The following is a 28,000-nucleotide window of genomic DNA, read 5'->3' on the forward strand; positions in this document are numbered from 1 at the left end:
GGACTTAGGGCTCCCCCCTCCCACCCCCACCCCACCTACCCTTCCTGTGAGCCAGCCAGTCTCCCCTCGCCAGCCCGGGCGCTCCGCGGGGCGGGGCTGGCGACCCGGGGACACAGAGACCAGTTCGGGCCGCGCCGCACCTGTCAGGGCTGCCCCGCCCCCCTGCTCCTACAGGTGCTCTTCAGGGCGCCTCTGGGCAGAACTGGTGACGAGGAGGGGGCAGAGGTCCGCCCAGGAGGCCACGGAGCGGGGACGGCAGACCCAAGCGGCGACAGGTGGTCTTTGTCCCCTCCGCTACGGTCCTCAGAGGCCTTTCCCGAGGGTCTGTACCCATTCCCATCCTCCACTCCTGCAAGTGTGGGGCTCCCTGAGACCTGGGGGGCGGGAGGGCGGGCCGGTCCCGGGGATTCCCTTCCCGCCCAGGCAAGTCCTACCCCCCAGAGGCCGGTTCCTGCCAGGAGGGCCGCCCAGCTCCCGGCTCCCTGGGGCTGGCGCACTCGGGCTCTGCCGTCCAGGGTCGGGGCGGAGGATGGGGGATGGGGTCGGCTGCGGGCGCGGCGGGGTGGCCGGGGCTGCGCGCGGGGTCCGCGGGGAGGGTTGGGCAGACGAGGCCGGCCGGCCGCTCAGGGAGTGAGTGGGTCGGCGGCGATCCAGCCGGGGCGGGGCCGGAGCGGAGCGGAGCCGGAGCTCAGAAGCCAGGCGCGCACCGCACCGCGATGGGCCGGGGGTCTCCGAGGGCGCTGGGGTCGCCGCCCGCGTGGCTGCTGCTGCTGTTCCTGCGACTGCCGTGGTCCGTGTGGGGGGCCGAGGCGTTCCGCGGTGAGTGGGAGCGCCCCGAGGGGCAGGCTTGGTCTCTGTCAGGGGATGGAGGGGTTGAACCCACTCCCTCCCGGGAATGCGGGAATGCGCCCGGGAACAGAGAGGGTTTGGGAAGGTGTCCCTGGGTCCTGCCCAGGGATTCTCACCTGAACTTGGGCTAAGGGCCCAGACTTGCACACTCTGCCCACCTGCCACTGTGCCCGCCACAAGGCAGAGCGGCAGGAATCCTTATCCTCTGAGCAGTGTGCCTCCGCTCACACCCCTCTGCCTGGATCCCCAGGCCCCAGCCTCCTGCACCTCCATCCCTCAGGGCTCAAGGGTCTTCCTCCTCTGGAAATCCCCCCCCCCCCCCCCCCCCCCGCCCACTGGCCCCCCGAAACCCTGCTGTGATCATTGCCTGTGACCTCCACACTCACCCATCACCCAAGCTCACCCCCATCCTGGGCCTTGGGCCAGGGTGTAACTAGTTTATGCTGTTGCCATGTTTGGTTAGAGGAGGAGGGCTCCTCACAGAGGGTAACCTCTCCCACCCTCTGGCGCCCGGCTGGACCAGCAGCTCTGAGTAGGCCGGAGGCCTGGACATCAGGCAGAAGGCAGGACAGGCTGGGCTGGGGAGGGGGCAGTTTGCAGAGCACTGTGGAGGGGGAACCCAGCAGGGATAGAATCCCTGAGCCCTCAGGGGGAGGGATCACAGCCCTCACTCTCTTGGGGATGGTCCCCAGGCATTCCACTGATTCCTTCTCCTCAGCCTGGAGCCAGGGGAGGGAGACACAACCCCCTGGGGGGAGTGGAGAGGGGCTCTATGCTCCCCAACACTACACTGGCTCCCCTGGTTTCACTTAGTCACCACAGCTCCTTCTCTGCGCCCCCTCCCTCATCAAGGTGCCAGAGGCCAATACGTGGGAGGCCTGGGCCCAGCAAGACCTGGCTCTCCACTCCCAGTGAAGTCCTCTCTGGGCTAAGAGACCCTCCCCTCTCCCCAGGAGCACTCAGACCCCTGCCCACACGTGCCCTCGCTGATGGCAACTGCTCGAGAGCAGCTCACTCATCCAATCAGGGAGGGCTTCTTGGGGGAAGGGAACTCCTGGAGTTGCTGCTTCTCCAGGTCTTTGATGATGGGGCCTGGGGGAGGGGACAGAGAAGGAGAAAGGATTTGGGGTGGGGGCCTGGCCATTACTGAGCCACTTCCACAGGCCAACGTCTCAGCCTGGGCAGGGCTGGGTGGAGGTGGCAGAGCTGTCAGTCTGGGAGCTGGGCTTCCCCCAGGACTGAGTGCCAGTGGGTGGTCGGGCTGCCTGTGGCCTGCCTCCTACAGGGGGGTGCAGTGCGAGTTACTGAGTTACTGTAGACCTTGGGAGGAAGATGACTGGGGGCATTCCAGGAGAGCATTCCAGCCCTCTCTGAGTAATGCTTGGCTCTGGTATTCCTCCTGGAGCTCCTGAAGCACACCACTCCCCTGAGAGCACTCAGGCTCTGCCCCTGGGCCAGGGTCCCTGGAAGCCCCACTTCCTGCACGAAGCCCCAAAGGCAGCTCTGAGCAACACGAGCCGCCCAAGAAAACATCTAGCTGTTGTTTTTCCCAGAGGGCGGTGGAGACACAGGCATCCTCTTCACAGATCTCTCACCCTAAAGGCATCTGCCGCCCGGCCTAAAAATACCCCAGGCTGCCTTCCTCCTTCCCCCTTGCACTGGCGGCCTGGGTCTCTCCCTCGTGACCTTTGACACCAAGCCCTCCCCCAAGATCAGTGGGGCTCCAAGCATCCCCAGCAGAACTATCCTTCCTAGGCTCCTCTGTCTCTCTTCTGCCAACTCCCCTCCCCGCCCCCCCCCCCCCCCCCCCGCCCCCAGGCTGCTCCTCAGTTCCCAGAACACCCCATGGGACCTTGAAGATGGATGGTCCTCCCTGCTGCCGTCAAACCCCATCCCTCTGTTGTCCCTGCTTCCCTCTGCTCCTCAGGTCCCCCCTCACCCTGTGCTCTGTCCTCACACCAGGAAACTCCCCCGGAGAGCCAGTCACCCCTCACTGGGTCCTGGACGGAGGAGCCTGGCGCGTGGTCACCCTGGAGGAGCCGGTCAGTGCCTCATCACCCCTTCCTCTGCAGGGCCCCGGCTCTCCGCCCCTCGGCCCCTCCCCAGACCGCAGTGCCGCCAGCCGTTTTACTGTGTTCCCTCAGTCCCCGCGCCCAGCCCTTCAGGCTCCTCCCTCAAGGGCTAGCAGGCAGGGGTGGGGAGACATGTAGATTATGTGAGCCTGCACACATGGAAGTCATTTTCAGGCTTCTCCCACACTCCCACTGCCTGCTCATTCTCTCCCTTCCCACAACTCTCCAGGCACGAAACTTCAGGGATCTCTTTAAGAAAATACAAACTCTGCCTTTTGGCAAAGTTTTCCAGAACATGTGACCCTGTGGACACATTGCTGCCCCCTCCAGGACCCTGCCATTGAGAGGCCTGAAACTTCAGCCTCACGCTTCTTTCCAAGGCGTATTAGTCACTGATAGATTAAATAGAGAAGGTAGATGGAGACAGGGATGGCAGGACACACACAGGCTTTATTGGAGAGAAGGGTACCCCTGCCGGCTGCTTCCAGGGAGAGGGGCGGAAGAGAACGAAGGCTGGGGTACAAGCACCTTTAAGGATTGGGGACGGGGCTTAGGGCACTCAGCACACGCTGATTGGTGATTAGGGAACCTAGGGACTTAGGAATCAGGGGCTTAGGATATTTGGCAGGTGCTGATTGGTGGTTCAGAGCTCAGGAATGTCTGGCCGCAGGTGGGGTTTACGTCTGTCCATCAACTGGAGGAAGGGAGGATCTATCAGTCACTCTTCTGGTGGCCCTCAGATGCAGGCTCACCCCATTTTGCTTCTCCGGGATGCTCTGCCCCAGTCTCCTCCCAACACCCACCCAGCACACACTTTCAGAATAACCACAGCCCCAGCCCCATGTGCCACACAGCTAGCTGTGCTGCAAACCAGGAGGCCATATGCCCATCTGAGAGAGGGGCGAACTGAAGCCGGGAGAGGCTGGAGAAACTGCCCACGTTCACACAGCTCTTTAGCCCAGAAGTCTGAGACCCACTCGGGTCTGAAAGACTTCAAACCATCGGCCAATGTGCCCTCAACCTAGAGAGCCCTCTTCATCCTGACTTTTCAGGTAAGAAGGGACAACCCCTGTCCAAGCCACCTAGGAGGAAGACAGGAGAGCGCTGCCATGGGGCCGGGAGGCCCACAGCTCCCTCACAGGGTCCCCCAGACCCTCAGGGTCCCCATTCAAGTGGTCAAGCTTGGCGCTGGTTCGAGCTTTGAGATCATTTTCCTGGACATCGCCAGCAGAGGGCTGGGCTCCTGCTGGAGTCACCCTGACTGCGGACCCTCCTGGCCTGGCTTGGGCTGTGACAGGAGCGGAATCCCAGAGGGGCCTTGCTCTCCCCACTTACTGGCCCTTGCCCCCAGGAAGCCTGCCAAGATGAGGTCAGTGTCCGGTCCCAGAGGAAGGAAACACTCACATTTCAGGGTACACAGCGAGGAGTAAAGTCACTAGGAGAGCAAGAAGTGAGGACAGAGGTGCAGAGGGACAGAGAGGGGGTTCTGGGGTCTGGGGGTGGCAGAAGGAGGCTTTTCATTGAGGCTGCTGCCTATCCCTGGTGCAAGCCTTTCTCCAATAAAGCCAGTAGCATTCCGGCCCCATGAGCTCATGCCTGGGGCCCTGCTGGGCTCTTGTGGGGGCAGGGAGCTGTCTGCTCCCCACCTGCGGAGGAAGTCTTCACTCCAAGCCTGGGAGCCCTTTGGCCTCCGGCCCAGCCCCGTGCACTGTGGACTAAAAAGGAAGGGCCAGGGAGGGCTGGGCTAGCATTCCGAAGACACAGCAGCTCTCCTGGAGGCCCCTGGACCGCCTCCCCCTCTGGGCCCCCAGCCAGGCTGAATGGACGAGGGAGGCAGATGAGTCTTCCCACGTGGGAAGCAGCGAAGGGAGCAGGGAAGGAGAGGCTGGCCAGGCCTCCCTCTCCCCTCCCCGCCCAATCTGGCCAAGAACGCCAGCGTTTTTCTCTCGGCCTAGGCCGGGGGTCTGTGTTTACTTCCTAGGATCCGTGAAACAGGTGTGGGCGAACCTGCTGGAGACGGAGGAATTTCAGGGCCTGACATTTAGTCAGAATTGGAGGTGGAGGAGTAAAGTCTGAATTCCCCAGGGAGTGGGGAGAAAAGATGCCAGAACAAGAGGTTGTGAGGAGTCCGAGCCATGGCTACCTGACATCCACCCCCACCCCCCATCCCCTGCACTAGGGGTGTCGAACTCAATCAGAGAAGGGGCCAAAATCTAAAATCCAGCCTAAATCGCGGGCCGAATGGTTTACTGAGCAGTCATAAACTGACAATGTCATAAACTGACAGCGGAGTGCAGTGACGACAGCGCGGTGCGGGCCACATTGCAAGGCCTGGCGGGCTGGATTTGGCCCGCGGGCCTTGTGTTTGACACATGTGCGGCCTGCACTGTCCTCAGGACCCTGCTTCCTTCCTGCCCAGAGGAAGCCTAGGCATGAAAGAGGAGGAAGAGCCAGAGGGAAGGCCCAGTAACCCTGAGCAAGGCAGGGTCCTTTCTAGGACCCCTCGTCTCTCTAGGGGGGACGTGGGGTGTACCTAACAGGCTACATCCAATGGCTGTTGTCAGAACAAACGTCCTGAGTTTTGGGAACATCTCACTCCACACCACCCATGCCCATCAGCATGCTCTCACCCCCATGCCCATCCATGCCCACAAGGGCAAGCGGGACCTTCTGCCCCTCAGCCCCATGTTCTCCCCATGAACTCCCTGGCCGGCTGGCTCCCCACCCACCAGCTCCCCGGCAAACCAGGCTGCCTGCCACCTCATCCTGCACCCCTTCTTGCCCAGGCCCTGAAGCTCGACACAGGGCTGGTAGCCTTGGAGGCTGGAGGCCAGGAGCTCCTCCTGGAGTTGGAGAAGAACCAGTGAGTACCAGGCCAGGGAGGGGGCTGGGAGCCAAGACAGACTCTCTCTCGGGGGGGTGGGGACCAGTGCTGGGGGCAGGGACTGGTGGGAGCCCAGGAAGGAGGGAGGCTGGAAGGGGAAGGGCTCCCTCGAGGCTGAAATGGCCTGTTGGGCTGGGTGAGCCCAGCGTTGGGGCACACCTTTCACCCAGGCCCCAGGCCCATCTTGTCAGCTCCCTGCCAGAGTGAGCATCAATCACCTAACGGGCTCGAGAAAGAACCCTGAGTCCAAAGAGAATCCGAGATAGGTTCCCTGGATGGGCAGGCTTGCCCGGCTAAGGGAACGGCAAGGGCAAAGGTGAAGTGATATTAATACAAAGATGAAGGCACATTCAGGCAGCACACTTTGTCCGGCAGGGAAGGGAGCAAAAGGCAGCAGGTTTGGGGAGTCCCCGTGGGGCCGGATCGTAGAGGCCATTTTCGTGCTGAGTACCCTGGACGGTGCAGAGCCAGAGACTTTAAGTTGGCGAGTGAGCAGGCAGAGCTGGGCTGGATGGGGTGGGTGTCCAAGATGGAGCGTGGGATCTTAACATCATTCTGACCATATCACCAACAGCTGTTTATGTATCACGTGCTTGTTTCATTGCAGGCACTGCTCTAAGCACTCCACACATGTTATTCTCCCCCAGGGAATCAGATGGACTAGGAATAAGCTATTGTAGTTCCACCATGTCTACCCTCGGTTTCTCTGGGGTTTGGTGTCCCCCACATTCAATGGCTTGATCATATCACCTACCTCCTAAGGTTGTGTATGGGCATGGAGTGAGGAGCAAAGCTTGAGCAAGTGAAGGAAAGACTGGGGGTGGGGGTGGATGGAGAAGCAGGCATCACAGATCTTTGGGTGGTCTGGCAGTACAGAGGTCAAGGTGAGGTGGGGATCAAGGATTTTCCTTAAGAGAGGTTGACTTATGGTTAATCCATCTTGGTGGAAGGATCCTGGTGGGATGGGGCCCAAAGATGGGATCATTAAGGGAATGAGCATCACTGAAGGACAATTGGAAAGATATGTGGGGTCTGCAGGCCATAGGAGAAGATGTAAGGATCCTTGAGGCAGGGAGGTGGACCAGAGAGAGGTTTGACCAGATGCCCAACAAGGCTAGGCAGCAGGAAGTGCCACCTACGGAATTCAACTACACTTCCTTGGCTCTAAGTCCCACCTCCTCAGCAGTGTCTCCTGAGTCCTCTCCTCCTGCCCAGCCCGAGGCCTGGGGGACCAGCTGCTGCCGCAGGCTCCACCGGATCACAAACTGCCCCTATTGCTGCTCCTCCCTGCTGCTCCCCACACGCCCAGCTCCCATAGCTAAGCCATCACCAAAGCTCCTTCCTGCTCTTCGCTTTTCTCCCTATAGCCCAAGGTTTTTCTGAGCTAAGCAACACGCAGTCATTCCTGTCCCTTTCCTAAGACACACTGTGGGTGCTTCTTTAAAAAAAAAAAAAAAAAAATATATATATATATATATATATATATATATATATATATATATTAATAAAAAATATAAAAATATATACATATAAAATATATATATAAATATAAATATATATATATTTTTTTTAATTGATTTCAGAGAGGGAGAGAGAGGTGGAAACATCAATGATGAGGGACAATTACTGATCGGCTACCCCCTGCATGCCCCTTACTGAGGATCAAGCCTGCAACCCAGGCATGTGCCCTGACCAGGAATCAAACTGTTACCCCCTGGTTCATAGGTCAATGCTAAACCACTGAGCAACACCGGCTGGGCTGAGTGCTTCTTAAGTGCTAGCCCTGCGCCTCACTCATAGAGCTGCTCAATTAGCATTCAGGGAGGAAGGCGGGAGGGCGTCCTGGAGGAGGCAGAGCTGAATTAGGTGATCCCTACAACACCCCTTCCCAGCAGGCTGCTGGCCGCAGGATACACAGAAACCCACTACAGCCCTGACGGGCAGCCAGTGGTGCTGGTCCCCAACCAGAGGGTGAGACACTTCCATGGGCACTGAGGACCGGGTGAGGGGTGCACTCCCCCAGGGCCTCCCCACCATTCCGGCCCCATTCTCCGGTTCCTCAGGAGAGGCCGGAGCCAGCCCTTCCCCTCCCCAAAGCCTGCTTCCTTGCCCTTCCCACTTCAGTCCTGGCTGGGATTTGAGGCTGGATCCCTTGCTCTCCAGGATCATTGCTATTACCATGGGCGTGTGAGGGGCTTCCCCGACTCCTGGGTAGTCCTCAGCACCTGCTCTGGGATAAGGTGAGGAGTTCTGGGGGAGGGGGCTGGGCCTGGGGCTGGGGTAAGAATTCCCTCACACCCCCTTCTGCACCCCTCTGCATCCCAGGGGTCTGATCACGCTCAGCAGCAATGCCAGCTATTATGTGCATCCCTGGCCAGCTGGGGACTCCGAGGGTGTCTCCACCCACAGGATCTTCTGGACAGAGCAGCTGCTTAGCTGGAAAGGGGTCTGTGGCCAGAAGGATCCTGAAGACAAAAGGAACGTGACCAGCCGTTCTCCTGCCGCCCAGATCAGGGTCAGGGGCGCAGACCCGGGTGGGAGTGGGGATGCAGTCCCCACAGCCCTCCAAATCCCAAAGACAGGGAAGTGTGGCCCCGGTTCAGGGTCTCCTGTCCTGGTATTTATTTGAAGGCTGAAGAAACGAAGTTCTTAGAAATTTTTAAAGTTACCTTTGTGCTCCCCGGGGATTGGGGTTGGAGGTCAGGGCTCAAGCCAGCAGCCTGCCACTCGGGGTCACTGTTGCTTCTCGGCAGGACTGGCGGGAGGCCCAGCGAAGCCTGAAGTTCCTGGAGCTGTACATCGTGGCGGATCACACCCTGGTGAGAGGAGACTCCAGGGGGCTGGCGGGGCTTCGAGGGGCTGGTCAGCCTGTCACATCACCACTTTGCTGCCTTCCCAGTTTGTGACCCAGCACCGGGACTTAAACCACACCAAACAGCGGCTTCTGGAGATCGCCAACTACGTGGACCAGGTTGGGGCGATGGGTGGGAAGACACCCCACGGTAGTGGCGGTCACAGGGGCGGGCAGGTCCCCGCTGGAGGAGGCAGGCTTGGAGATGAGGAGAGAGAATGTAGCGGGGACGGAGGGGAACCCCCAGCAGGATGGTGTGCCTGGCCCCTGCTTCAGGCTTGTCCTGGCCTGCCCTGCCCACAGATTCTCAGGACCCTGGACATCCGGGTGGCGCTGACCGGCCTGGAAGTATGGACCGAGCAGGACCAGATCCGCATCACGCCGGACGCCAACAGCACGCTCTGGGCCTTCCTGCAGTGGCGCCGGGGGCTGTGGGGGCGGCAGCCACACGACTCCACGCAGCTGCTCACGTGGGTGCCCCCCATCCCCATCCACCCGGGTCCCCGCTGGGCAGCCCCTCCTCCCCGCGCCCCCAGGTCACGCTGCCCTCCACCTTCAGGGGCCGCGCCTTCCAGGGCGACACCGTGGGCCTGGCCCCCGTGGGAGGCGTGTGCCTCGTGGAGAGCTCTGGAGGCGTAACCGCGGTGAGCCCCGTGGGGCGGGACCCCGGACCAGCGCGGGGGTGCGGGGCGGTGTCCGCAGCCCGCAGTGACCGTCCTCGCGCCCCCGCAGGATCACTCGGAGCTCCCCGTGGGCACTGCAGCCACCATGGCCCACGAGATAGGCCACAGCCTGGGCCTCAGCCACGACCCCGACGGCTGCTGCGCAGAGGCGGCAGCGGAGCCGGGCGGCTGCGTCATGGCAGCAGCCACTGGGTACCGGCGACCGGGGATCCGGCGACCAGGCGACCGGGGGACCGGGTGGGGAGGGAGGGGAGGAGCTGCTAGGGAGGCTCCTGTGGACCCGGGGCCCTTCCTCGGCTGCATTCCTTTGGGCGCATGCTTCTCTCCCAGTTTCCTCTTCTATAAAATGGGGGCATGATCCACGTACCGGCCCCGGGTTACGAGGCTTACCTGGAGTAAACACAGGAAAGGGCGTTCTCACGGGTGTAAAGATTCTTTTCAGAAACACCTAGCCAGGCTGTTCCTCCAGGAGGGGCCGCGTTGGATCGGGGTTCGAGGTTCGAGGCTCAGTCTCGCGCAGCTGGCTCCGGGAGCCCCACCCTCCCGCCCCGGTCCGGCTGCGGGACTCCGCTTAGTGACCTGACCACTCCGGGCTCTGCCCCTGGCGCATCGGAGACGCCGGCGCGCGGCTGTGCGGCCCAGCGGGGGTGTCCTGGGGGGGATCGGAGAGGGGCTGGGGTTCGGGGGGGTGATCCCCGCGCGCCCCGACGCCTTTCCCGCCCGCAGACACCCGTTTCCCCGCGTGTTCAGCGCCTGCAGCCGCCGCCAGCTGCGCGCCTTCCTCCGCGCGGGCCGCGGCCGGTGCCTCTCGGACGCGCCGCGCTCGGGGCTGGTGGCTCCGCGGCCGCGCTGCGGGAACGGCTTCGTGGAGGAGGGCGAGGCGTGCGACTGCGGCGCCGGCCAGGTGAGGCCCCCGGAGGCCCCGGCGGGCCCCGTACCCGCTCCATCCCCCTCCGCCCAGCGCAGGCGCTGCTCCCTCACCGGCCCCTTCTCGCCTTCTCGGCTCCAGGAGTGCCCCGACCCCTGCTGCGTCACCCACAACTGCTCGCTGCGCGCGGGGGCCCGGTGCTCCGAAGGGGCCTGCTGCGCCAGCTGCCAGGTGAGGGCAGGGCAGGCCCGGAGGGAGGGAGGGTGGGGGGCAGGCAGGCTCGGGAGAAGGGGGGGGGGCGCCCTGTTGGCCCCGGCAGATTGGCGCCCCCGTCCCCGCGGGTGCGGGCTCCGCCCTGCGCCCGGGCCCACCCCGCTCTCCCGCCGCCCTGTCCCGCCCCCAGCCCCGCCGTCGGCGCGGACCTCTCACTGTCCTCTGTGTCTCGGTCGCCCTCCCGCCTCGCGGTCGCCTTCGCAGCTGAAGCCGGCGGGCGCGCCGTGCCGTCGGGCTGCGGGAGATTGCGACCTCCCCGAGTTCTGCACGGGCGCCTCTCCCCGCTGCCCCCCGGACCTGCACCTGCTGGACGGCTCGCCCTGCGCCGGCGGCCGGGGCTTCTGCCGGGACGGCGCGTGCCCCACGCTGGAGCAGCAGTGCCAGCAGCTCTGGGGGCCTGGTGAGAAGACACGCGCGCCCCTGCACTCCGTCCCTACCCTTGGGTCGGAGGAATTTTCTCCTCTAGGAAAGACGTGGGGGTGGGGGTGGGGACGAAGGGGGAGAACTGAGGGCGGGGGCAGCCCAGTCCCAGCCCCTCCCATGCCTCTCCAGGCTCCCGCCCAGCACCGGAGGCCTGTTTCCAGGTGGTGAACTCGGCCGGAAATGCCCATGGCAACTGCGGAAGGGATGCCGAGGGCAGCTACGTGCCTTGTACGCAGAGGTGAGGAGAGGAGCAGAGGGACCGGAAGCGGGGGAGTGGGTTGGAGACAAGGAAACCCCCCCCCCCCCCGCATGCTGCTTGACACGCCAATTGGTCCCCAGGGATGCGCAGTGTGGGCAGCTGCAGTGCCAGGGCGGGGAGCAGAGCCCACTGGCGCCGCACACGATGCCGGTGGACTCTACCCTCCTCCTGGACGGCCGCGAGGTGACTTGCAGGGGAGCCTTCCCGCTACCGGGGGCCCAGCTGGTCCTGCCTGACCTGGGCCTGGTGGAGCCAGGCACCCAGTGTGGACCTGCCATGGTGAGCCCGCCCACCCAACCCCTCCCTGCCCCTGAGTCCCTAGGCCAGAGCGTCACTCGCCCGTGGTGCTGAGTGCACACCATGCCCACAGGTGTGCCAGGACGGGCGCTGCCAGAACACTACCTTTCAGGAGCTGGAGCTCTGTCTGGCCGCCTGCCACGGCCATGGGGTGAGTGGTCTTGAGTGTGTGTGTGTGTGTGGGGGGGTGACCTTGAGGTCCCTGATCCCATGGGACCCTCCTTCTCTCTTCCTCTGCAGGTTTGCAACAGCAACCATAACTGCCACTGTGATCCTGGCTGGGCTCCACCCTCCTGCGACCAGCCCGGGCCAGGGGGCAGCCTGGACAGCGGCCCTGTGCAGCCGGAAAGTGCGCACATGGGGGGGGGGGCACGTGGGCCCGGGGCCCTCGGTGCTCCTCCGGAGGACTCAGCCCCACCCTGTCCTTTGCAGACCGCGACGCCTTCCTGCTGGCAGTGATCTCCAGCTTCCTTCTGCCTCTGCTTCCCGGGGCCGGCTTGGCCTGGTGCTGCTGCCGGCAGCGGGGATCCCAGCTTCAGCGATGCCTGTGGGGCTCAGGGAGGGACAGTAGGTAGGCTCTGAGGTCCCTGCTCTCTGAGCCCACTCCTGTGGTTCCTGCTCCTCAGAGTTCCGCGGGGCCTGGGACAGCTTGGGTGGTGTCCTTAAGCCTCGTCCCCAGAGGCAGAGAGGCAGCTGAGGGAGTGGAAAGAAGCTTTGAGCAGGAGGCACCAGGGGCCAAGGCTGCGGGTCCCTTCCCCGTGTCTGTGGTTCAGTCCCTTTTTGTCCATCCTCCTGTCTCTCCTACCAAGGAGGCGGCCTCACCTTTGACTTTGCCCTGTTTTCCACCAGCTCCTAATGCAGTTCCTGCTCCACTGTGCTAGAGCGTCACTCGCCCCCAGGGCCTCCCAGCCTCCTTCTCATGAGCTTTCGGCCTCTGTCACTTCCCCTGCCTCAATCTCTGCCGTTTCCTCCTTCCGGTTCCTCAATGCTGGGTCGGCCCATCTTTCCACTCCGTACCACTGGTCAGCTATAGCGCCAGTGGCCCTTGTGCCAAGGCCCCGCGCAGAACCAGCTCTCATAACCTGGGGGGAGGGTTCTACAATACCACGCCCCTTCACTGGGTCCTGGGCAAGGCAGGCCCCTCATAGCCACATCTGACACAGCCTGGCCTTGGGTGTACCTAGCACAAGCTGAGGGGAAAGGGCAGGGTTTGGGCTGGAGATAGGGACAGAGGCCATCCTTGGCAGGGGTGGGCACCAGGCAGGTCCCAGGTGCCAGGTGAGGGACGTTGGCACAATGAGCAGTGATTGCAGGTCTGTGGGCAGTGGTGCAAGGTGCTCAGAGCGTGGTGTATCAGCATGGGGGGCCTCCAGGAGGGGAGTAACAGCATGTCATCGCCAGGGCAGAGTCTGGAGGGCAGTGGAGACTGTTGTGAAGAGACATGGAAGTGGCAGGCCCTGGGAGATGGGGCCTGGGCAGCTAAGAACGGCTTGGAGTCATCGAGGGCCGTATGGCCACCCAACGGCAAAGAGAGCAGAATAGCTGCCACTAGAGAGAGTGACCGAGGGCAGAAGGGTGGAGACTCAGTCAACACAGAAGGCGGGGGAAGGGGTGTCCTGCTCAGTAGCACTGTTCCAACCTCTGATCTCGCTGGCTAGGCCCAAAGATGGCCCATGCAGGGATCACCCGCCGGCCAGGGTTCAGCGCCTGGAGCTGGGCCCGATGACCACTGGAGAGCCCCGACCCCTCAGTGAGTGAGGCGCAGGGGAGATGGGGAAGGAAGTGAAGGGATGGACCCTTGGGCCCCCTCTGTACACTTAACACCCAGCCACCTTGAGTGCCCTACCCACCCAGAGACCACTGCCAACTGTGCTCACAACACTCATTCTCCACCCATTGCTCCCAGGCACTGAGATCCCTGCCAGAGCCCAAGAGCCACCTTGAGAACCCTGTGCCCTGTGGCCCTACCTGCAAGGTAGGTGGGTACCCTGATGTGGGGGCCTCCACCTCCCAGTGACCCTCAGTTCCCTGCTCCCTACTCTGGGGTTTCTGAGCTGCTGTCATGGAGGCCAGATGCTGGAAGCGTCCGGAGTGCGGGAGGGAGAAGCGGTGGCTCTTCCTGGGTCATCTGTCCTCACGGAGGGAGGACAGGGGGTCCCTGCCACATGAGGTCCCCGCAGCCTGAGGTCCCAGTTCTCAGGGGATGACCCTTCCCCCACTTCCTTTTCAGCAGGTCAAGTCCAGAAGCAAAGATCCTGCCTCTGATGAGAGGGGGATCCGGGGATGAGGACACTTAAAAACAGGTGGCTACTGGCACTTGGACCGCCAGGGGCAGAGTCAGCAAGTCAGCTGGCCTGTACCTTCAGGCAGCTGGCAAGTTTCTTCCCCAAGTTACATCGGCCCTACCCACTCCCGGACCCCAGAGCCTCATCGGAGTTTGCCCAGTGCTCTCTCTGCTCTTTAAGGCTGGATCATGCCAGCCCAAGAATGCATCTGTTCTGTAAAACTTCCCAGGTCTGAGAGACCAAAGGAAGAGGCTGACAACGCCATCATTACCAGAGCTTATTAAGGGAACATGTACAAGGTACATCTTGGGCAGCGGCAAGACCAAGAGGTCATCCACCACGCCATGCGGCAGCCGCTAAAGGGCTGTGTAAGACGGGCAGGATGGGTAGGGGTACTGGGCGTAACCCACCCAGGTAAGGGGGAAAGGCCTTACACACTAAAAATCCATGATGAACAAACTATTGACCTTTTTATGTAAAGATGGGATCAATAACAGTGCCACCCCAAGCCAGGTGGGAGCCAGAGGCAAAAGGGAAAGTCAGCCATGGTGATCCTGTGGCAAGTTCTCTCTCACCTCATCCTGCAATAGAATGGCAACTTGTAAGATCTCCTAAGATTCCATGACTGGCACATGCTACTTACCATAATGCTCTGTGGTTCCAGGGATTGAGAAAAAAATATATATCCACTTAATGGGAGGAGTGCAAAATCACATTTCAGAGCGTGTGAAGAGCTGGGGAATTGTTGCAAGTGTCTGATCTTCCCATCGGCAGCATGGAAGAGGCAGCCCCCAGCTCAAGAGGCTGGATGAGACTTTTCTAAAGTCCTGCATTCTTTGTATCTGCGAGATTTTGATTTATAGAGATGACTGAGTGAAGACCTGGAGAGACTGATGCCATTGAAAGTTTTTATCACTTACAGTCCCCAAGAAAAGGGGGCAGGCAGGGCTGCACGGGGAAGCACCGGGCTTGTGAGGAAAGACTGGAGCGCTACCACAGATTGGAGGAGGGTGAGGCAACATGACCACTGAGTGTCGTGGATCCTGGGTTGGATCTTGAAACAGAAAAAGGACTTTAGTAGAAACACTGGAGAAATTAAAAAATGATCTGTAGTTTATCGTATTATACCAATGTCAATTCCTTAGTTTTTGCAATCTCTATATTTAAAAGCCTAAGCAACCGAACAACAGGTCAACCGGTCGCTATGATGCGCACTGACCACCAGGGGACAGATGCTCAACACAGGAGCTGCCCCCTGGTGGTAAGTGCACTTCCACAGTGAGAGTGCCACTCATGGTTGGCGAGCACAGCTGTGGTGGCATCAGCCTCTCCTGCCTTTGTGGCAATGCTACCTCTGCAGCACCGGGGCTGGGATGAGCAGGAGCACCTGGCTCAAGCTCCTCCCTGGCCACCTGCCGCTTCCCGCACTGCTATATCCCTTGGGCCATGTCAGACTGACAGCTTTGGCCCTCTAGTTATACGATAATTATGAGAGATGCTAACACAAGGGGCAGTTGGGTAAAAGGTGTAAAGTAAACACTTAACATTATTGCAACCTTTGTTCAAGTTTGAAATCAGTTAATAATAAAAAGTTAAAAATAGCCCTGGCTGGTGTGGCTCAGATGGTCAAGCATTGTCCTGTGCACCAAAAGGTCACTTGTTTGATTCCGGCCAGGGCACATATCCAGGTTTCAGGTTCAGTCCCTGGTACACGTACTGGGGGCAACTGATCAACGTTTCTCTCCCTCCCCCTTTCTTTAAAAAATAAAAATGAAATAAAAACATATATTTTAAAAAGTTAATAAAATTATGAAAGAAGGCAAAGAACAATGTTTCAAAAAGTTAACTGTGGTGAATGGGAGAGACAAGGCCTCCTGGGGTAGCTGTAGGTGTTGTGTGGGGAGGAGGGAGCTGTGAGGTCCATCTAGACATTCTGCCTCTAGATTCCCTGGCTCCTGGGTCTACCTGAGGCGGAGCTCAGGGTGGGGACTCAGTGGGGGCGGGAGCCATGCAAAGGCTCCTCCCAGTGGCAGGAGTGCTCACATCAGCACCCTGTCTGGGTTTCTACCCAGTTCAGCTCAGGCAGGACGGGAAGAAGGCACCTGTCCACCGGGGTTCTGCCTGGCGCTGTCCTGTACTCTGCAGGCGGCATGGCCCGCTGCTTGGGGCCCGGGATGCTGCTGCTGCTGCTGCTGCTGCTGCTGCTTCTGAGTGAGTGGCCGCCTCTTCCTCGGACCCCAGAACTCTGGCCTCTATCCCGGATTCTCGGGGACAAGAGGGTGATTCCAGGAAAAGCTGGATGGCAGGAAGTGTGGCCAGTGAGAGACCTGTGCTTGGGGTGCAGGGACACCTGGCAGTTTGCTCACAGGGCTCTGCTCTTCCTGCCTCCTGCCTCCTGTCTCCTGCCCAGCTCCCTGCCCCCTTCCCAAGCCCCACTGTGGTACTGGTGCCTCAGGAACTTCCTTTTTCCTATTGCTCCCCTCTCCCAGCTTTCTTCCCCTTCCTCCAGCCTCAGCCCTCCTCCTTCAGTCTTAGAGTTCCATACTGACTTCTTGCCCGGCATCTTCAGTGTCTCCGTGCCACTCACCTGCTGTCCCACCCGCTAAGACGGTCTCTTCCCCACCTGAAGCATCGTGGAGGGGGTCACACTGGGTGGGCTGGGAAGCATGAAAGCAGGCAGAGGTTCAAGGCAGAGGAGATCTTGGAGCCGAGATGTGCTGTTTTGAGGGTGATGATGAGGTAAGGGTGTTCTTCACGAGGGAGACAGGTAAGCAGAGGAGCAGAAGTGGAGCCAGGACCTTAGGGGACAGACACAGGGACTGTGTATCTGGCTGAGGCCTGGGAGCAGGAGGGGCTTTGCTGGGAGAGAAGGGCAGAGTTTGCCTGCTGCGCTGTGTCCTGGAGGAGAAGGGGAGAAGGGGTGGGGGGGCTCACCCCTCTCTGGCCAAACTGCTCCACTTACATACTCACTCCAAGTCCTTAGTGTCTGTCTGTCCTTCCAGCAGCTGCAAGAATCACCAAGGCACCCAAAAGAGGTGGCCAATGCCAGAGAGGGGCCCTGCTCCAAGCCCTGAAGCAGGGGACCCCCCTCAACATACACAGTGAGATGGGGTGGGGCCAGGCTGGGGGTGTCCTGCCAGCTTCTATGGGCTCTGAGAGCGTGAGGGGCAGAGGGAGCCCGGTTTGGTGACCGAGGTTCTAAGAGGCTGCCGAGTCTCAACCTTCTGAAGATGCCGGCTGGGCTGGATTTCAATGTGGCCTGCAGCACCTGTGCCCAGAGCTCACCCTCTGTCTAACCAACCCCTGGTGTGTGTCGGTTGTGCCAGGGGCACTCTGGCCCTGTGGCTCAGGATAGAGCCCTGAGGCCTGCCCTGGAGGACTTCTCTCAGATCCACACCTTAGTACCCAGACTGTCCAGTGCCCAGAGCCCTTCCGAGAATTCCTTTTTTGCGTAGCTCAGTGGTAGGCAAACTGCGGCTCTCTGGCCCCTTGAGTGTGGCTCTTCCACAAAATACCATGGCCTCGGCGAGTCTATTTTGAAGACGTGGCATTAGAAGTTTTAAGTTTAAAAAATGTGGCTCTCAAAAGAAATTTCAATCGTACTGTTGATACTTGGCTCTGCTGACTAATGAGTTTGCCGACCACTGGCCTTGCTGGTAGAGGGTGGAGGAACCAGGAGGAAGCCAGAGTCCAGATGGGGCAGCATGGGTTAGACGGCCAGAAGGGAGCACCAGAAGGGAGTGGAGGGGGAAGACTCCAGAGGCAGGGGCCAGTGGAGGTCAGAAGGAGAAAGAACCAGAAATCTATGGACCCGTTTGAAGGGTCTCCAAATGAGAGGGGAGAGAGGGTAAGAAGGGAAAGAAGAAAAGCTCAGCATGCATGAGTGAGGATGAGGGGTATCCACTGTCCTCAAGGCAATCTCTGATAAGTCTTCATTAACCAGATCCCCAGAAGCTTTGTTTCCCCGCGTCAGGGGCCTCTCATGGGAGTGGGAGGAGACTCGGGGATCCCTCTTTGGATGGGTGGGGCCGTTTTGGGAGAGGGGTGATGCCTGGAGAGGATGGGCCTCGGCCTCTAGGGGCAAGGCCCATCCTCTGATGTGTTGCAGGAATCCCCGGGGCCCGCCGCTCATCCCCGTGACGGCCGGCGCGGTTAGCGCTGGTGGTTCACACCTCCAGGCCACCCTCCGTTCCCCTCATTCCCCGCGGGTTCTGAGCGCATCTCAGAGGGCCCGGGGGCCGCACCGAGGACTGACGGCAATCTGCCCGACCCCCCTCTAGGGTCCACGAACTCGGCCGCACGGAACCGCTGCGTGGACGCGGCCGAGGCGTGCACGGCGGACGCGCGGTGCCAGCAGCTGCGCACGGAGTACGTGGCGCGGTGCCTGGCGGGCGGCGCCGGCGGGGCCTGTCCGCGCGCCCGCTGCCGCCGCGCCCTGCGCCGCTTCTTCGCCCGCGGGCCGCCGGCGCTCACGCACGCGCTGCTCTTCTGCCCGTGCGCGGACCCCGCGTGCGCCGAGCGCCGGCGCCAGACCTTCGTGCCCGCCTGCGCCTTCTCCCGGCCCGGCCGGCCGCCGCCCTCCTGCCTCGCGCCCTTAGACGCCTGCGAGCGCAGCGGGGTCTGCAGGTGGGGGGCCTGCAGGAGCGGGGCGGGGCGGGGGCGGGGCTAGCGGGGCGGGGCTGGAGCCCCGGGCCGCCCATTGGCTCATGGCTTTCCCTCGCACCGGCCAGACCCCGCCTCCTGGCCTTCCAGGCCTCCTGCGCGCCCGCCCCCAGCGCCCCCGACGGCTGCCCTCACCCTCAGGCCTCCCGCTGTCTGCGCGCCTATGCCGGCCTCGTAGGTAAGAAATGCAGGGGCCCGGGCACGGGCGGGGCTCCCCCGGGGTTCCTTCACCTGGTGAAACGATTCCTGCGCTCTCGGGGTCCCCGCAGGCACCGCGGTCACCCCCAACTATGTGGACAACGGGAGCGCGCGCGTGGCGCCCTGGTGCGACTGCGGAGCCAGCGGGAATCGGCGGGAGGAGTGCGAAGCCTTCCGGGAGCTCTTCACCGGGAACCGCTGCCTGGGTGAGGGGCCGGGGCCGGGGCAGGGCGGCGGGGGAGTACGCTTGGCCCTTACTGCCCTCGACCAGGCCGCCCTGCGGCGGGAGCCTAGTTAAGAGGCGAGGAAAGGGAGGCTTTCTGCGGCAGCCAGGCAGGCCCGCTCTCCCTCTGCTGTCCTCCTGCCCCTCAGGGAATCAAAGACCAAAGTAGGCTCCTAGGGGTGTGTGGGCTGGTGCCTCTGCGGGCGGGAGAGGACCTGGAACGGAACTAGTTGAGATTCCTGCTTCTGCCGCTTCTGAGGCAGCTCCATCTCAGAGGCACCGCCAACTCCTTTCATTGATGGTCTTGCCTTCCTCTGGGTAGCTTGGTGGTTCCCTGCCCAGGCTGAGAGTTAGGGGGCCTGGGTGTGAAGCCCTCCTCTAAGCCATTTTGCCTCCATCTGTAAAATGGGGGTGATAACTGTTACCCTCCCCAGTGAGGATGGAAGACGACAAGGTTTGTGAGGCACTCATAGCACAGCTGTCCTTTCTTTGTTATTCCTTACCCTGCACCTTCCATTCCAGAAGCCAGTCCTTGCAGACATTCTGTCTTCCAGCTGTTCGTAGGGAGAGGCCACGGAGGTCCCCAGGGATTTCTCAGTTTGTCCCCAAGGAGCTGTCCCCTGAGCCAGGGTTTCCCAGCCAAGCCCACCCTGACCCCTCCCTCTGTAGATGGCGCTATACGGGCCTTTGACAGCTGGCAGCCCTCAGCCCTGCAGGACCATCCAGACTCCAGCCAGGACCTTGAGCACAGCCTCCTGCAGGTAGGTGCAGGTAGGGGGTAGGTGAGCTGGCACCCCCTGCACTGTTTCTCCCACCCTTCCATGCCAGTTGGGCCTAGGTGGACATGAATGACCTGGGATGGGGGTGGACACAAAGAGCAAGGGCTAGGCTTCGGCCTCAAGCCCACACTCTGCTCCCACCCTCCAAGGTCTCCTCCACAGATGGGCCCCTGAAGGGGTGCTCCCTGCTCTCCATCTCTCTTCCCTGGCTTTCCAGACTCTGCTCTGACTAGGACAGCAGACCTTGAACAGCACAGCCAACTATTCCTGCCCCCCACTCCCTGCCCGAGGTACCTGGCCACCTCTGTGGCCTACTGCCCCACTGAAAAGGGACTGGCTTACCCTCCCGCCCCACGCTGGCCCCAATGCTCTTGGCCTGCTGCCCTCTGCTGGTCTGGACATCCTGTGTTCTTGTCCCCTGGAGTGAGGCATAAGCTCATGGTTTTCCTTTCAGTAGGTTCCTTGGTTGTAGGTCTCTTTCTTCCACAGACCCTGGAACAGTTGGGGTTTCCCAAAGGGTAGGCATGAGAGGGGGTCACCTGTGTAGCCAAGGCCTCACCAGGCCCCACGATAACCTAGAGAAGGTGAGAGACCAAACTCCAAGAATTATAGATTTTATCAGCCCCTGAACAGATTTATAGGCAAAACCCCCTCTAACACTGCAGCCTTTCATGGCTCTTTCCCAGTTATGTGCCACCCATGATGGTAATCACCTGTGTCTCATGACAAACGTCCCATGACAGAGTGATATGTTGCTTGGTGGGTACCACCTTGAGTAGGTGAGAATCCAGTTCCCTGCATTGCACTGGCCATGTGGCCACCTACCCCATGGTTTAACCCAGCACTAAGAATGGTGTCCACAACTCAATAAATCTATGTGCACTAAGACCGGCCTTGCTTTCATGTGATCTGTGTCCGGGACCTATGGTTAGCCACAGGATGTGTTTCTGCTGGCCTAGATGACCTCAGATGGCTTCAGAACTTCTCTGGGCTCTGTCTCCTCACCTGAACTGAATCAACTGCCAGGTTCTAGTAGCAGGGATTTTGATTGCTTTTATATATATTTTTTACTTCTCTGCTAGTACTCAGATAAATTACATTTCCCAGCCTCCCTTGAAGCTAGGGTTAGTCATGTGACATAGTTCTGACCAATGAATGGAATTCACAGATGAAGCTTCCTGGAGAGCTCTTTGGACCTGACTTGCTGACTGTCTCCTTGAGTCTCTAGTCTCAACCCTCCCCTCTTCTTGCCCAGACCTTGGTGGCAACGTCTGGGATAAGGGCACCATCTTGAAAATTGAGCCACTGCACCAATTCCAGCCTGCTTCCCGCTGGACTTTTCAGTGCATGAGAAAAATGACACTTCTAATTTGTTTAAGGCAGTTTCTCCTTAGGCTTCTGTTATTTGCAGCCAAACCTAGGCCCTCCCTGGTTGACACAGTCCCACCTCTGAGGTGTTTGGGAGCCCGGGGTCACCTACCATATTCACTTAGCGGAGCCCCACCTCAGCGCTTACCGAGCCCAGCCCTGACTGACACTTGAAAGAAGGGGCGATGAGGGTTTTGTTTTTTATTCCTGCATATTCTACCTACAGAGATTCAAACCCTCTCCTGGAGCTGATGGAAATTTATCATAAAAGTTTTTGTGAACGTTCTGTGTGTGTGGCCAGTGTGGACCCAATGAAGCCAAGGGCATTGTGTTAAATTTCAGTTCTGCAAAAGAGTTTGGGGAGGAGAGGGCAGAACAACGGGGGACAGATACTAAGCTTTCTGCCCACCCCTCCTTCCTCAAAACCGTGGAGACTCCTGATGAGTGAGGGGATCCTATGGCTCCAGGCTGCTCTTCTCAAACCTGGTTGAGGCTTGCCAGAGGCCATGAATCTGGTGGAAGTGGACGTGGCTGTTGGTGCTTTGCTCCAAGGCTTCTCTGGCCAGGGCAACCCATCCCCAAGCTGCTGGGAATGTTGGCTGCAAACACAGCTCACAGCTGCCCCTCCTCTAAAAGGAATGCCTGTAAAGTTATACTCTGCTCCCCGACACGGACTGCAGCCAATGACTGGCGGAAGCGGGGGTATCGAGGCCTAGCCTGCTTGCCTCACATGGAACAATTCTGTGCACCAGTCTTGCTCCAGAGCTCCATGCCGGATCCCAGCTGAGGCCACATCCGAGCTAGCTCCTTCTCCTGCCCACTCCTGCCTCCTTCACTTAGGAGGTTCCCTGAGGGTAATCACTCCAATAAATCAGGGTCTGAGAGTTCCTATCTTGGGCTCAGCTTCTGGAGAACCTGACTCAAGACATGGGTTAGGAACGGACCACACCAAAGCCCAGGCCTGGGGCTGTCCTAGCCAGAAAAAGAGCCACCAGGTCTGATACTGAGTACTTAGGAACTCACAGAAAACCCACAGACACTCTATGAGGCAGCTGTCAACCAGCCTCCCAGCTTCAACCAGGACTCTCCTGATTGAAACCAATCACAAATCCCACTGGCTTGGGCACCGGCTCAACCATCTGAGTTTCAGGCTCAGCTGTCTCCAGGGGTTCAAATGACGTTGCCCCTGCTGGCCTGTGTTTGGCTCCCCTCTGCTGCCAGGCAGGCTCTCACCCAGGGCAGGTAAGAATGCCAGCAGCAGCCTCCCATCTGTGATCTCTCCTTGTAGCATTCTCAGCAGAGAAAGGCACCTCTTTCCCAGCATTGACGGACTGTCCCAGGCAGGACCTGGTGGCCCCAGCAGGTGGCCTGGAGAGTGGCATTAGCCCATGAGATCACATGGAATGGGAGGGCAGTGTCTGGTGGAAAAAAGGAGAGGTATTGGGCCAAGTGAGAGTCCAACCTGTTTTCATTCTATGAAGGAGGAATGGTGTCCGCTCCCACCTGCATGGGAGCGGACACCTAGGGTGGGCTGGGGAGGTACTGTGTGTGTTGGTGGTGGGGAGGGGGAGGGAATGGGAGCAGGATGGGGAAGTGAAAGCATCACCTTGTCCTGCTCACCATGATTGCATGGTGGCCCAAACATAGAATTAAATTCCTGCTACATAACTTGCCTTACGTGAGAATATGCTAAGCTCTCTTACTCGACGTTGTACTCAGATAATTGGAGTAAAACATAGGCATGTACCTTTCAAAATGTTGGGAAGATCTAAGTGAGCAGAACCAAGCTGAAAATTGCACAGCTGTTCCATGGCAGCTGGCTGTCTTCCTTCTAAGCAGACAGACTCAGGCGTACCCAGGCGGAGCCTCTAACATCAGACAAGGCCCAACGAAAAAGAGGCTTCCTTATTGGCGCAGGGGGAAATGAAAGGTCCCTGGGCCCCCTAGCCTGGCTCTGTTTTCCCCCAGAGTGAACATTTTGTGTGGGTGGCCTGAGGCTCTTTGGGGCATGGACCCAGCCAGCTCTGCAGAGAGCAGCCAAGAGAAGGGACAAGGTGCTTTGGTCTGTGAAAGGCACTGTCTTGCCACTCCTGGGCAGTCAACTTTCTGAAGGTTTTGTTGCTGTAGTGGGCTGAATGGTGGTCCCAAAGATAAGTTCACATCCTACGCCATGGAACCTGTGAATATTACCTTATATGCAGGCAAAAGAGTAAATATTACCTTATATGGCAAAATATGTGATTAAATTAAGGATCCTGTGAGGAGCGCTTATTCTGGATTATTTGAGGGGACCCTAAATCCCTGTATAAGAGAGGCAGAGGGAAATGAGACACAGGCAGAGATGGGAGTGATGTATCCACAAGCCAGGGAATGCTGGCAGCCACCAGCAGCTAGAAGCAGCAGGACCGAATTCTTCTCCAGAGCCTCTGGAGGGACAGTAGCCCTGCCACACTGATTCCAGACATCTGGCTTCTGGAACCGTGAGGATAAATTTCTGTTGTTTAAAGCCAGCAAGTTTGGATAATTTGTCATAGCAGCCCCAGGTAAATTAATGGAGTTGTGTAAGGTTGTCAGAGTCTGGTTTTTGTCACTTCTGCCTACAAAGTTCCTGTCTCATACATGGTGTTAAGTCTGGCCAAACATCTCAAGACAGAGTCCAGCTGTGGCCCCCACAACCAGGGAGGGGTCCTGCCATGCTTGTCCACATCTGGGGTCCGTCTCTGTGTCTGATGAGGTAGCCTGCTTGCTGCCACTCTCTAATGGGCACTCCAGGAGACTGGCCCTGGCCCTGGCCTCACCCCTGTGCCTGGGTCTCTGTTAGCTGTTGTCAGCATTGGGCCGCTCGCTGCAGGTGGCTGGGGGGCAGGGGAGTGAGGCAGAAAGGCAGGTGCTAGAAGCTGCTCTTGATTTATCGGTGGAAACTTCACGGTTCATGAATGCCCACTCTGGCTTGGAGCCTGCTGTCTATGGCACATGGTTGATGTGGAAACTGCTCACTGCCCTTCCCTCACCTCAGAGAAGCAGGGCCAGTGTCAGAACCAGCTCACTGTTACAGGAAGAGGGGATATTCGCAGTGAAACTTCCAGAGAAGCAGGAGGTCACGGCTCTGCAGGGCTTCAGGAGACACCCCCCACCTGGACAGAAATGTGCTCGTGAGTCTGCCACGCGTGTGAAGGGAGGCAGAGACATGGCCCCGCCTCGCTGGGCTGCAGGCCCGGGAAGGCCGGAGTTGAAGGATATCTCGGGAAATTGTCTTGCCAGGGACATGTCACTCCACCCAAAGGCGCCTCCAGTCCCAGCCAGAAGATACAGAGAGGAAAATGATGATAAGTACACACACAGCAGAACAAAATACACAAACAACCTTACGAACTGAGCCTCAAGGGACCGGGGTTGAGTAAATGAGGGAAGTCCTGGTGTGTGAATGGGCCCGGCCACGGGGCCGAGCCCCTGCTCCCCGCGCAGCACTCTTCATACACTGGCTGGGATCGTCTGGTCTAGGCCCTCGAGCTGGGGACACAAGTCAGAAGAGAATTCTTGCCAGGCATGTTCCACAGTCAGTAATGCAGGGCTGTAGGGTGTCTGTTCAGATGCAACCCACACAGGTGTATGGGACTGGGGACTCAGTTACCAGAATGACATTGCTGTTGGTGACAGGATTTTCCGAAATGATGACTCAATCTTGCTAATGTTATGAAGAAGACAGTATTGATTGATACAATAGTTGCAAATCTGGAAAACTGACTGTATATTAAACCAGCTCTCAAATGTTGATAATAGGTTTGGATTCTACAGGGGAAAAAATAATTAGAAACTGATTTCTCACATACACAAATATCCAGCAAGATGTATAAACATCAAGTGGGATGTGGGTCAGTTCCTTGTTGGGTAGGACAGTCCTGCATGCCACAGGATGACCACCTTCTGGCCCACCTGCTAAATCACAGCCATAATCCCAAACACCTCCGCCTATTTCCAAAATGTCCTCTGGAGGGCAACCTTGTGCCAGTTGAAAGCCATTGCCCCAACTCCTACCACTGCTGTTATAGCCCACTTTGCTTTTGCCCACTAGACACGGTACTACCTCTGGGCCTCCACACCAGCTCCCTCCTTGGTTCAGCTCCCTACTCAGCTGTCACATCACAACTGCCTCTCCTCAGCACCACCATGTAAGGTGGCATGTCCCCAGCACTTTCTACCTGCCCCATTTTTACCTTTCTTCATGGAACTAACCATCTGACATTTTACCCAGTATCTGTCTCCCCCACCATACTGTAAACTCTATGACGGCAGGGATTTTTGTCTGTTTTGTTCACTGGAAGATCCCTGGTCCCTACATAATGCCTGGTCAGGCAGCACACCCTCATGACCTGCCTGTTCAGGAAGGATGAGCATGGCAGACACACAGCCGTCACTGGCCTATGGGGATTTTGAAATCCCGCTGGGCCCTGCCTTGGGGTGGGGGAGGCTTCTGCCCAGGCCCAAATCTGCTCTCTGGCCCACATGTGAGGGGGCCGTGGGTCGTGCCCTCAGACACAGCTTTCACCGCCATCTCCTGCCTGCAGGTGGTTCTAATTACGCTTCCTCAATAGTCACAGGGCTGGTTGGTTGTTTTCCTTTGTAAAGGTCAGGCTAGTGGTTTCTCTGGCAACTCAATTCCTTCAAAAATCTACGCTTTTTATTTTATTTATTTTTTTATTTTATTGATTTTTTACAGAGAGGAAGAGAGAGGAATAGTTAGAAACATCGATGAGAGAGAATCATCGATCAGCTGCCTCTTGCACACCCCCTACTGGGGATGTGCCCACAACCAAGGTACATGCCCTTGACCGGAATCAAACCCGGGACCTTTCAGTCCCCAGGCCGACGCTCTATCCACTGAGCCAAACCGGTTTCAGCGAATCTACGCTTTTTATTTTCTCTTTTCCAGCACAGGTCCAGTGACAACACCCCTGGCTGTTTCCTGGACACAGTTCTGAAGTTGGCTTTATTTCTTTGCCTCCTTACCCAGATGCCTCTTCAAGATGATGGCTTTGGAGTTATGAGGCTCCAGAGGGAAGACCACATCCTGCACTTGATTCTCACCTGGAAGCGGAGTCACTAAATGTCACCGGGTCATTGTTGTTCACAGGTGCCTCTTACTGTTTGGACACTAGAAGCAAGACGAGTTGGCTTTTCCAATACCCCAAGACTCTAGCTTTCAGGACTCTCCACCCCTTTCCCTTCTTCTTTGTAAACCAATTCTGGAACTCAACTCTTGTGATGCCTTGCCAAAAGCAGCCAGTAACAACCAACACATACTATGTTCTGTTTTTCCCAACTTCTTCCCCTCGAGCTAAAAAAAAAAAAAAATCAGAGGACACATCATTTGCTCTCCAAGCTATCCAACCTAACAGCCTTACCAGATGGTCTGCCACTGCCTGGAAGGGATCCCCAGCTGTGCTGCCTGCTGCATCTGCTTGCCTGCCACCTGGCTTAGAACCAAACCAATGCCACGTGTTTGAGGTTTTGGTTACAGTTACCTTCCACCTCAAGGTACCAATTTGTGTATTGGTGAGAGTAAGAAAAGCTACCTGCTACAATAAAGCCTCAAATCTCAGTGGGTGAGGGGAGTTCAAGCTTGCTTTTTAGTGATGCAAAGACCAGCACACGGTTCTTGCTGCCCAGGTGACCTGCCTCTAAGTGGTGACTCAGGGATCCAATTCCCCCCCAACATCTTCCGACACCTGACCCCCAGGGAGTCCCAGGTAGGAGCAGGGTATGTGCCAAGTTTGGAACTTGTATGGATCACTTCTTCCGAAAGTTCTTTGGCCACAGCTCAGTTTATGGCACCAACCTGATTGATCTGGGTGTCCAAAGCGAAATTCAACAGGTTTGGTGAACACACAGCCGTCTCTGCCACACTACTCCTGAAGCACAGGTTTTTATCCTGTCAGAACACTTGACAGCTCTCAGAAGAGTTTCAATGTCCTCCCGACTGGTGGTAGCAACCACCAGTTTTCCAAAGGTTTTCCTGCCTGGCCCAGGCTCCTCCAGCCTCTTCTCCCAACTCCTAGACCTTGATCCTCGCCCACCCTACCCTGTATGAACCACCGACCTTCCTGGCACTGCTTTCTCAGATGTCCTCAACTCATCCTCTGGGCTTTTTGCATTCTGCATCAGGGCAACAAAATGCACTTCTAACCCCATTTCTGAGGGCAGGAGCTGCCTAAAGTGGGGCTGGACATGCAGAAGACACACTTCATCAAAACCATGCAGAAGGCACACTTCATCAAAACTTCATCAAAAACCGAAGACCAATGATGATGCTGCGGCCACAGGGATGGAACCTATCAGCACACCTGAGATTTAGTCATTTGTAAAACCTAGAGACATTCAGGAGCCCATGAGGAGACGAAAAGCTGAGACCATGGGCAGCGGGCAGGCCCAGCATCGGCGTGGACCGCTCTGCACACCATTCTCATTTCCAGGGCACCAGGGTCAGTGGGACATCAGGAAGTTCCTCCAGAGGCATTGGAGGTGCCCACTGCTGGTTTTACACCTTTATCTTCAACTGCCAAGTGCTTCCTCTGAGGCATCTTGAAATTTGGGAACCATTAAAAATTTTTTTTCCTTTAGGCTCTAATGACCAAATAGTAAAAAATAAAATTAAATTAAAAATTAAAGACAGAATAAAATCCCACATTTTTACCAGATCTACTTTTATTTTAGAAGGAAGTTTGTAGTATAGTATTTACTTTTGTTTATATACAAGTTCTTCACATTTGTGTTTAAAATGCAGACCTCCCTTAATTCTCTTGTTCCCGCTTAAATTAGCTGTTATTTTACAATACAAAAAATACCAAAAAATTGCAGTCCTTAAATGTATGTATAGTACCCACAATCCTCAGCAATGAAATAGTTTACAATACTTACTCCATATTTACATGAGTGCAATAGATGCTAAATTATACATATTAACAAACTAAGCTTGAATCCAAACAAACAAAAATGTAAATAACTATAGAACAAAAACATTTTCAAAGC

At 58.0% G+C, this 28,000-nt stretch overlaps 2 protein-coding genes across 5 annotated transcripts; both read left to right on the forward strand.

The window, feature by feature from the left end:
- Positions 1 to 716: 716 nt before the first annotated feature.
- On the forward strand, positions 717 to 15,560 carry ADAM33 (ADAM metallopeptidase domain 33; the record flags this gene model as incomplete). Of its 4 annotated transcripts, none has more annotated exons than XM_084887138.1 (22): positions 717 to 819; positions 2,812 to 2,891; positions 5,708 to 5,784; positions 7,698 to 7,776; positions 7,930 to 8,045; positions 8,131 to 8,320; positions 8,559 to 8,624; positions 8,705 to 8,776; positions 8,960 to 9,126; positions 9,216 to 9,300; positions 9,389 to 9,531; positions 10,066 to 10,243; positions 10,349 to 10,438; positions 10,685 to 10,880; positions 11,033 to 11,141; positions 11,243 to 11,441; positions 11,533 to 11,610; positions 11,700 to 11,808; positions 11,892 to 12,030; positions 13,118 to 13,209; positions 13,366 to 13,434; positions 13,690 to 15,560. In XM_084887138.1, the coding sequence occupies 21 exons, from the start codon at positions 717 to 719 to the stop codon at positions 13,401 to 13,403; spliced, it is 2,406 nt and encodes an 801-aa protein (XP_084743264.1). In that variant the 3' UTR covers positions 13,404 to 13,434; positions 13,690 to 15,560. The 4 variants fall into 4 exon arrangements, with proteins under 4 accessions (XP_084743264.1, XP_084743266.1, XP_084743265.1 ...); XM_084887140.1 differs by having other exon boundaries at positions 7,969 to 8,045; XM_084887139.1 differs by having other exon boundaries at positions 7,701 to 7,776.
- On the forward strand, positions 14,035 to 27,635 carry GFRA4 (GDNF family receptor alpha 4; the record flags this gene model as incomplete). Its single annotated transcript, XM_084888411.1, has 7 exons — positions 14,035 to 14,158; positions 15,890 to 15,955; positions 18,025 to 18,370; positions 18,475 to 18,584; positions 18,676 to 18,810; positions 19,497 to 19,588; positions 25,905 to 27,635. The coding sequence occupies 7 exons, from the start codon at positions 14,035 to 14,037 to the stop codon at positions 26,076 to 26,078; spliced, it is 1,047 nt and encodes a 348-aa protein (XP_084744537.1). The 3' UTR covers positions 26,079 to 27,635.
- Between the last annotated feature and the right edge of the window lie 365 nt (positions 27,636 to 28,000).

The sequence above is a fragment of the Pipistrellus hanaki genome (assembly GCF_964339955.1).
Source record: "Pipistrellus hanaki genome assembly, chromosome: 6".
NCBI classification, from domain to species: Eukaryota; Metazoa; Chordata; class Mammalia; order Chiroptera; family Vespertilionidae; genus Pipistrellus; species Pipistrellus hanaki.